Source organism: Phytophthora sojae, assembly GCF_000149755.1.
Source record: "Phytophthora sojae unplaced genomic scaffold PHYSOscaffold_1, whole genome shotgun sequence".
Lineage (NCBI taxonomy): Eukaryota > Oomycota > Peronosporomycetes > Peronosporales > Peronosporaceae > Phytophthora > Phytophthora sojae.
The window spans coordinates 3,540,481-3,548,642 of record NW_009258115.1 but is presented as its reverse complement, the minus strand read 5'-3'; the positions used below and the strand labels follow the sequence as shown (position 1 = coordinate 3,548,642).

General features: G+C 60.7%; 1 protein-coding gene and 15 non-coding genes across 16 annotated transcripts; 15 read left to right on the top strand and 1 right to left on the bottom strand.

The window, feature by feature from the left end:
• Positions 1–54: 54 nt before the first annotated feature.
• Positions 55–784, bottom strand: PHYSODRAFT_321328 (hypothetical protein; the record flags this gene model as incomplete). The annotated part of the gene is made up of 2 exons (XM_009516510.1): positions 55–272; positions 349–784. 2 exons carry the CDS (start codon positions 782–784, stop codon positions 55–57), a joined length of 654 nt encoding a protein of 217 aa, XP_009514805.1.
• Positions 785–2,424: 1,640 nt separating this feature from the next.
• PHYSODRAFT_t311 lies at positions 2,425–2,497 on the top strand. Its single transcript has one exon. It is a non-coding gene; the product is annotated as a tRNA-Glu (tRNA).
• Positions 2,498–2,825: 328 nt separating this feature from the next.
• On the top strand, positions 2,826–2,898 carry PHYSODRAFT_t312. The gene has a single exon. It is a non-coding gene; the product is annotated as a tRNA-Glu (tRNA).
• Positions 2,899–3,226: 328 nt separating this feature from the next.
• Positions 3,227–3,299, top strand: PHYSODRAFT_t313. Its single transcript has one exon. It is a non-coding gene; the product is annotated as a tRNA-Glu (tRNA).
• Positions 3,300–3,627: 328 nt separating this feature from the next.
• Positions 3,628–3,700, top strand: PHYSODRAFT_t314. The gene has a single exon. It is a non-coding gene; the product is annotated as a tRNA-Glu (tRNA).
• A 328-nt stretch (positions 3,701–4,028) lies between these two features.
• PHYSODRAFT_t315 lies at positions 4,029–4,101 on the top strand. Its single transcript has one exon. It is a non-coding gene; the product is annotated as a tRNA-Glu (tRNA).
• A 328-nt stretch (positions 4,102–4,429) lies between these two features.
• Positions 4,430–4,502, top strand: PHYSODRAFT_t316. The gene has a single exon. It is a non-coding gene; the product is annotated as a tRNA-Glu (tRNA).
• A 328-nt stretch (positions 4,503–4,830) lies between these two features.
• PHYSODRAFT_t317 lies at positions 4,831–4,903 on the top strand. Its single transcript has one exon. It is a non-coding gene; the product is annotated as a tRNA-Glu (tRNA).
• Positions 4,904–5,231: 328 nt separating this feature from the next.
• Positions 5,232–5,304, top strand: PHYSODRAFT_t318. The gene has a single exon. It is a non-coding gene; the product is annotated as a tRNA-Glu (tRNA).
• Positions 5,305–5,632: 328 nt separating this feature from the next.
• Positions 5,633–5,705, top strand: PHYSODRAFT_t319. The gene has a single exon. It is a non-coding gene; the product is annotated as a tRNA-Glu (tRNA).
• Positions 5,706–6,033: 328 nt separating this feature from the next.
• PHYSODRAFT_t320 lies at positions 6,034–6,106 on the top strand. Its single transcript has one exon. It is a non-coding gene; the product is annotated as a tRNA-Glu (tRNA).
• Positions 6,107–6,434: 328 nt separating this feature from the next.
• Positions 6,435–6,507, top strand: PHYSODRAFT_t321. The gene has a single exon. It is a non-coding gene; the product is annotated as a tRNA-Glu (tRNA).
• A 328-nt stretch (positions 6,508–6,835) lies between these two features.
• PHYSODRAFT_t322 lies at positions 6,836–6,908 on the top strand. The gene has a single exon. It is a non-coding gene; the product is annotated as a tRNA-Glu (tRNA).
• A 328-nt stretch (positions 6,909–7,236) lies between these two features.
• On the top strand, positions 7,237–7,309 carry PHYSODRAFT_t323. Its single transcript has one exon. It is a non-coding gene; the product is annotated as a tRNA-Glu (tRNA).
• Positions 7,310–7,637: 328 nt separating this feature from the next.
• Positions 7,638–7,710, top strand: PHYSODRAFT_t324. Its single transcript has one exon. It is a non-coding gene; the product is annotated as a tRNA-Glu (tRNA).
• Positions 7,711–8,038: 328 nt separating this feature from the next.
• Positions 8,039–8,111, top strand: PHYSODRAFT_t325. The gene has a single exon. It is a non-coding gene; the product is annotated as a tRNA-Glu (tRNA).
• Positions 8,112–8,162: the final 51 nt, after the last annotated feature.

Sequence of the window (8,162 nt, the reverse complement as noted above, 5' to 3'; positions counted from 1 at the left end):
ATTGCGAGATCTGTCTCGTTCGGCATTGGATCGTTGCAGGGCACGTCCCGCGCGTCAGTCACTAGTCCGATCATCATCAGTGGCAGCTTCGCTGGCAGCCAACAGTCGGCCACCTGGGGTCACCGATGCAGTGGGAGGAGGGGTCCAGGTAGCCTTGATATCTGCCAGCTCGGCTCGTATATCATCCAGATCTCCGAGGGCGATCTCCAACTGACTGGGGACGACGTTAGAGGGCGATGCTGCAGCGGACGGAGTGACTTCATCGGCATCAGCTGAGCGAGCGGCGACCCGTGCGAGATCTGCGCGTACTTGTTGTTCAGCAGCTTCGGCTTGCTGACGGCGTTCTACTTCGGTGTTCAGGGCCGCTGGAGATCTCGAAGACGACCGTCGGCTTCGTTGCGCACGCGTTGAACCTCCAGATCGCGATCATGGATGGATCGATGAAGACTTGCACAGATGCTTCAAGAAGATCCTGGGCGACGTCAAGACGGCCCCGGAGATCCAGCACCTCGTGATCGAGGGCCGCGGTGACTTGATCAGCCTGGATAATGCGCGCGCGTTCCGATAGAGATGACTGCGAACCAGAGTATGGAGCCGCGGCCGGTATAGATCGACCAAGGAAGTGACAGGCGGTGCAATCTCCGTGGCTGTAGTTCGACGACGGGGCAGCACTCAGCAGAGGGACGCCGGCGGCCGACGACGAAGTCGACGACGGGGCAGCACTCAGCAGAGGGACGCCGGCGGCCGACGACGAAGTCGACGACGTGGGTGGAGAAGCAGACATGGTACAGGAGCTCTACGCGTGGCAGCCACCTGCTCGATAGCCTTACGCGAAGAGAGGGCGGATGTCGTAACGCGGGTTGAAGGATTGTGAGGCGATGGACCCGGAGGTTACCCGAAGGTGACCCGAGAGTGAGCCACTTGAATTATGGGACACCTTAGCTCGGCGTCCCGTATAGAAGGCCGGCGACTGATTACGAAACCCGATGGCGTATTTACGAAGATCCAGAACGGGGAGGCCCGTAACAAGGACGATGACACCGCACGGAGACAGCAGATGACGTCATGAGGTAAAGGCGTGCAGCATACTGGTTGGTTGGTTGGCCGGCAGACGAGCCGCCGGTAGATAGGCAGTTCAGTTCAGAATTTCCAACAACGAGACAAGGTACTTCTTCATATTAGTCTTTGTGTTGTGCGGTTAGCGCCTACGTGTGTACTGTGACTGTTTCCTACCTACTTGCGAAGTGTACTCGGGGTTCTGGATTGATTTGGCCTCCCTGGTAACCTTCTAGTAGCGTAGTGTGTTGCATTGTCTGGACTCAGGAGATCAGCTCTCAATGTTCGACAGTAGGACACTCTAAACGGTTTAGTGTGCGTCTCGCACTCTGGTTTGGACCCGCAGACTAGCTGCGGCAGGAGATCTCCAGTAAATCTCGTACATATTGTACAACAAGTTGTCGTGCAGTGGGAAGAGTTACCTCGCTGTACAAGTGCATCCGCGACAGAGTTAACTTAAGTCTCTGCCTGCGAGTGTAAGGAACCCCATATTCACCCCTTCATATTACACGTCTTCTAGGAATTACGCTAGATAAAGATCCGAGTCTTGCTACAAGGGTACACAAGGTGAGGCCTAGAGATCTCGGGACTAGTTCTCGTTGTCTTTGGGTATTTGGCTTGCAGGGGTAACCCCCCGTAGTTGCGTGGCAGGACACGTGTGGGAGGTTATTAGTTTTTATCTGAGGGACTCCACCACATGCCCAACATCGCTAGCTGGACGTCTAAGTCCTTGCACTTAGCTCCCCCGAGTTTCTTGGCCCTGGGATCCTTCCAAATCCAGTAGCAGCACTTGTCCGGGAACTTCCAGATACCCGGTTCGTGCCACAACGACGGGATGAACCCAGGGGTATTGCACGAGCGCTCAACGAGCGTCTTGTACGCTCTGCGTAGCGCGTTTCGACGCGACTTACGCTGCGATTCCATGGTGGCGTCTGCTTGTTCCTTAGTCGGAATAGGCACCCAGTGCCCGCGCTCCCCGATTGCCTGTGCGTGCTTGTGCATGGCGTCCACGACGTCCTCCATCAGCTTGAGCGCTTACGCGGAGAGCAGCTCTCGCTCATGGAAGTAGAACACTCGGAAGCGACCCTGAAGCATAGTCTCCCAGGGTTCAGAATCCAGGCCTTCTTGGTATGACTCACGGTCCCAGCGCTCGTGAACAACGTCGTACGAATACTTGTGGATCTCGTACTCTGGGAACCGGGGAGTCTGGCAAGACGCACTCTTGGTCGAACTTGGATATTGCACAAGAACCCCATAGATGCGCCAGGAAGTCTCGTGTCCTCAGGGGTGCGTATCTGGTCGGCGTGCGGGTGGTGGTTATGGCGCAAAGGGCGCGAGTTGCGTGTAGGGTTGGTTACGAGAAGGTGCTCCCAAATAGTCTAGGCGGTTAGGATACGTGGCTTTCACCCACGCGACCCGGGTTCGAGTCCCGGTTTGGGAATTTTGCTTTTCCGCTCCTGCCGGCCTGCACCTTGTTTTGCTTGTTTGGCCTGTTCAGTCCGTGAGATCGACGTTCCGGGCGCTGCATATCGTGCTGAGGGGGTCGTGTCGGCGTTGGGAGCGTGCAGAGGCATCCGATGAAGCCGACGCTTAGACGAGCTCCACGTGAGGCTGGTTCGCGGTTGTTTCGGACCGATGAGGCAAGCGCTGGCGACGGGGAGGCGCGCGCGGGCGTGGGCGGGCTGGGGGTGCGTATCTGGTCGGCGTGCGGGTGGTGGTTATGGCGCAAAGGGCGCGAGTTGCGTGTAGGGTTGGTTACGAGAAGGTGCTCCCAAATAGTCTAGGCGATTAGGATACGTGGCTTTCACCCACGCGACCCGGGTTCGAGTCCCGGTTTGGGAATTTTGCTTTTCCGCTCCTGCCGGCCTGCAGCTTGTTTTGCTTGTTTGGCCTGTTCAGTCCGTGAGATCGACGTTCCGGGCGCTGCATATCGTGCTGAGGGGGTCGTGTCGGCGTTGGGAGCGTGCAGAGGCATCCGATGAAGCCGACGCTTAGACGAGCTCCACGTGAGGCTGGTTCGCGGTTGTTTCGGACCGATGAGGCAAGCGCTGGCGACGGGGAGGCGCGCGCGGGCGTGGGCGGGCTGGGGGTGCGTATCTGGTCGGCGTGCGGGTGGTGGTTATGGCGCAAAGGGCGCGAGTTGCGTGTAGGGTTGGTTACGAGAAGGTGCTCCCAAATAGTCTAGGCGGTTAGGATACGTGGCTTTCACCCACGCGACCCGGGTTCGAGTCCCGGTTTGGGAATTTTGCTTTTCCGCTCCTGCCGGCCTGCAGCTTGTTTTGCTTGTTTGGTCTGTTCAGTCCGTGAGATCGACGTTCCGGGCGCTGCATATCGTGCTGAGGGGGTCGTGTCGGCGTTGGGAGCGTGCAGAGGCCTCCGATGAAGCCGACGCTTAGACGAGCTCCACGTGAGGCTGGTTCGCGGTTGTTTCGGACCGATGAGGCAAGCGCTGGCGACGGGGAGGCGCGCGCGGGCGTGGGCGGGCTGGGGGTGCGTATCTGGTCGGCGTGCGGGTGGTGGTTATGGCGCAAAGGGCGCGAGTTGCGTGTAGGGTTGGTTACGAGAAGGTGCTCCCAAATAGTCTAGGCGGTTAGGATACGTGGCTTTCACCCACGCGACCCGGGTTCGAGTCCCGGTTTGGGAATTTTGCTTTTCCGCTCCTGCCGGCCTGCAGCTTGTTTTGCTTGTTTGGCCTGTTCAGTCCGTGAGATCGACGTTCCGGGCGCTGCATATCGTGCTGAGGGGGTCGTGTCGGCGTTGGGAGCGTGCAGAGGCATCCGACGAAGCCGACGCTTAGACGAGCTCCACGTGAGGCTGGTTCGCGGTTGTTTCGGACCGATGAGGCAAGCGCTGGCGACGGGGAGGCGCGCGCGGGCGTGGGCGGGCTGGGGGTGCGTATCTGGTCGGCGTGCGGGTGGTGGTTATGGCGCAAAGGGCGCGAGTTGCGTGTAGGGTTGGTTACGAGAAGGTGCTCCCAAATAGTCTAGGCGGTTAGGATACGTGGCTTTCACCCACGCGACCCGGGTTCGAGTCCCGGTTTGGGAATTTTGCTTTTCCGCTCCTGCCGGCCTGCAGCTTGTTTTGCTTGTTTGGCCTGTTCAGTCCGTGAGATCGACGTTCCGGGCGCTGCATATCGTGCTGAGGGGGTCGTGTCGGCGTTGGGAGCGTGCAGAGGCATCCGATGAAGCCGACGCTTAGACGAGCTCCACGTGAGGCTGGTTCGCGGTTGTTTCGGACCGATGAGGCAAGCGCTGGCGACGGGGAGGCGCGCGCGGGCGTGGGCGGGCTGGGGGTGCGTATCTGGTCGGCGTGCGGGTGGTGGTTATGGCGCAAAGGGCGCGAGTTGCGTGTAGGGTTGGTTACGAGAAGGTGCTCCCAAATAGTCTAGGCGGTTAGGATACGTGGCTTTCACCCACGCGACCCGGGTTCGAGTCCCGGTTTGGGAATTTTGCTTTTTCGCTCCTGCCGGCCTGCAGCTTGTTTTTCTTGTTTGGCCTGTTCAGTCCGTGAGATCGACGTTCCGGGCGCTGCATATCGTGCTGAGGGGGTCGTGTCGGCGTTGGGAGCGTGCAGAGGCATCCGATGAAGCCGACGCTTAGACGAGCTCCACGTGAGGCTGGTTCGCGGTTGTTTCGGACCGATGAGGCAAGCGCTGGCGACGGGGAGGCGCGCGCGGGCGTGGGCGGGCTGGGGGTGCGTATCTGGTCGGCGTGCGGGTGGTGGTTATGGCGCAAAGGGCGCGAGTTGCGTGTAGGGTTGGTTACGAGAAGGTGCTCCCAAATAGTCTAGGCGGTTAGGATACGTGGCTTTCACCCACGCGACCCGGGTTCGAGTCCCGGTTTGGGAATTTTGCTTTTCCGCTCCTGCCGGCCTGCAGCTTGTTTTGCTTGTTTGGCCTGTTCAGTCCGTGAGATCGACGTTCCGGGCGCTGCATATCGTGCTGAGGGGGTCGTGTCGGCGTTGGGAGCGTGCAGAGGCATCCGATGAAGCCGACGCTTAGACGAGCTCCACGTGAGGCTGGTTCGCGGTTGTTTCGGACCGATGAGGCAAGCGCTGGCGACGGGGAGGCGCGCGCGGGCGTGGGCGGGCTGGGGGTGCGTATCTGGTCGGCGTGCGGGTGGTGGTTATGGCGCAAAGGGCGCGAGTTGCGTGTAGGGTTGGTTACGAGAAGGTGCTCCCAAATAGTCTAGGCGGTTAGGATACGTGGCTTTCACCCACGCGACCCGGGTTCGAGTCCCGGTTTGGAAATTTTGCTTTTCCGCTCCTGCCGGCCTGCAGCTTGTTTTGCTTGTTTGGCCTGTTCAGTCCGTGAGATCGACGTTCCGGGCGCTGCATATCGTGCTGAGGGGGTCGTGTCGGCGTTGGGAGCGTGCAGAGGCATCCGATGAAGCCGACGCTTAGACGAGCTCCACGTGAGGCTGGTTCGCGGTTGTTTCGGACCGATGAGGCAAGCGCTGGCGACGGGGAGGCGCGCGCGGGCGTGGGCGGGCTGGGGGTGCGTATCTGGTCGGCGTGCGGGTGGTGGTTATGGCGCAAAGGGCGCGAGTTGCGTGTAGGGTTGGTTACGAGAAGGTGCTCCCAAATAGTCTAGGCGGTTAGGATACGTGGCTTTCACCCACGTGACCCGGGTTCGAGTCCCGGTTTGGGAATTTTGCTTTTTCGCTCCTGCCGGCCTGCAGCTTGTTTTGCTTGTTTGGCCTGTTCAGTCCGTGAGATCGACGTTCCGGGCGCTGCATATCGTGCTGAGGGGGTCGTGTCGGCGTTGGGAGCGTGCAGAGGCATCCGATGAAGCCGACGCTTAGACGAGCTCCACGTGAGGCTGGTTCGCGGTTGTTTCGGACCGATGAGGCAAGCGCTGGCGACGGGGAGGCGCGCGCGGGCGTGGGCGGGCTGGGGGTGCGTATCTGGTCGGCGTGCGGGTGGTGGTTATGGCGCAAAGGGCGCGAGTTGCGTGTAGGGTTGGTTACGAGAAGGTGCTCCCAAATAGTCTAGGCGGTTAGGATACGTGGCTTTCACCCACGCGACCCGGGTTCGAGTCCCGGTTTGGGAATTTTGCTTTTCCGCTCCTGCCGGCCTGCACCTTGTTTTGCTTGTTTGGCCTGTTCAGTCCGTGAGATCGACGTTCCGGGCGCTGCATATCGTGCTGAGGGGGTCGTGTCGGCGTTGGGAGCGTGCAGAGGCATCCGATGAAGCCGACGCTTAGACGAGCTCCACGTGAGGCTGGTTCGCGGTTGTTTCGGACCGATGAGGCAAGCGCTGGCGACGGGGAGGCGCGCGCGGGCGTGGGCGGGCTGGGGGTGCGTATCTGGTCGGCGTGCGGGTGGTGGTTATGGCGCAAAGGGCGCGAGTTGCGTGTAGGGTTGGTTACGAGAAGGTGCTCCCAAATAGTCTAGGCGGTTAGGATACGTGGCTTTCACCCACGCGACCCGGGTTCGAGTCCCGGTTTGGGAATTTTGCTTTTCCGCTCCTGCCGGCCTGCAGCTTGTTTTGCTTGTTTGGCCTGTTCAGTCCGTGAGATCGACGTTCCGGGCGCTGCATATCGTGCTGAGGGGGTCGTGTCGGCGTTGGGAGCGTGCAGAGGCATCCGATGAAGCCGACGCTTAGACGAGCTCCACGTGAGGCTGGTTCGCGGTTGTTTCGGACCGATGAGGCAAGCGCTGGCGACGGGGAGGCGCGCGCGGGCGTGGGCGGGCTGGGGGTGCGTATCTGGTCGGCGTGCGGGTGGTGGTTATGGCGCAAAGGGCGCGAGTTGCGTGTAGGGTTGGTTACGAGAAGGTGCTCCCAAATAGTCTAGGCGGTTAGGATACGTGGCTTTCACCCACGCGACCCGGGTTCGAGTCCCGGTTTGGGAATTTTGCTTTTTCGCTCCTGCCGGCCTGCAGCTTGTTTTTCTTGTTTGGCCTGTTCAGTCCGTGAGATCGACGTTCCGGGCGCTGCATATCGTGCTGAGGGGGTCGTGTCGGCGTTGGGAGCGTGCAGAGGCATCCGATGAAGCCGACGCTTAGACGAGCTCCACGTGAGGCTGGTTCGCGGTTGTTTCGGACCGATGAGGCAAGCGCTGGCGACGGGGAGGCGCGCGCGGGCGTGGGCGGGCTGGGGGTGCGTATCTGGTCGGCGTGCGGGTGGTGGTTATGGCGCAAAGGGCGCGAGTTGCGTGTAGGGTTGGTTACGAGAAGGTGCTCCCAAATAGTCTAGGCGGTTAGGATACGTGGCTTTCACCCACGCGACCCGGGTTCGAGTCCCGGTTTGGGAATTTTGCTTTTTCGCTCCTGCCGGCCTGCAGCTTGTTTTGCTTGTTTGGCCTGTTCAGTCCGTGAGATCGACGTTCCGGGCGCTGCATATCGTGCTGAGGGGGTCGTGTCGGCGTTGGGAGCGTGCAGAGGCATCCGATGAAGCCGACGCTTAGACGAGCTCCACGTGAGGCTGGTTCGCGGTTGTTTCGGACCGATGAGGCAAGCGCTGGCGACGGGGAGGCGCGCGCGGGCGTGGGCGGGCTGGGGGTGCGTATCTGGTCGGCGTGCGGGTGGTGGTTATGGCGCAAAGGGCGCGAGTTGCGTGTAGGGTTGGTTACGAGAAGGTGCTCCCAAATAGTCTAGGCGGTTAGGATACGTGGCTTTCACCCACGCGACCCGGGTTCGAGTCCCGGTTTGGGAATTTTGCTTTTCCGCTCCTGCCGGCCTGCAGCTTGTTTTGCTTGTTTGGCCTGTTCAGTCCGTGAGATCGACGTTCCGGGCGCTGCATATCGTGCTGAGGGGGTCGTGTCGGCGTTGGGAGCGTGCAGAGGCATCCGATGAAGCCGACGCTTAGACGAGCTCCACGTGAGGCTGGTTCGCGGTTGTTTCGGACCGATGAGGCAAGCGCTGGCGACGGGGAGGCGCGCGCGGGCGTGGGCGGGCTGGGGGTGCGTATCTGGTCGGCGTGCGGGTGGTGGTTATGGCGCAAAGGGCGCGAGTTGCGTGTAGGGTTGGTTACGAGAAGGTGCTCCCAAATAGTCTAGGCGATTAGGATACGTGGCTTTCACCCACGCGACCCGGGTTCGAGTCCCGGTTTGGGAATTTTGCTTTTCCGCTCCTGCCGGCCTGCAGCTTGTTTTTCTTGGGGATCCT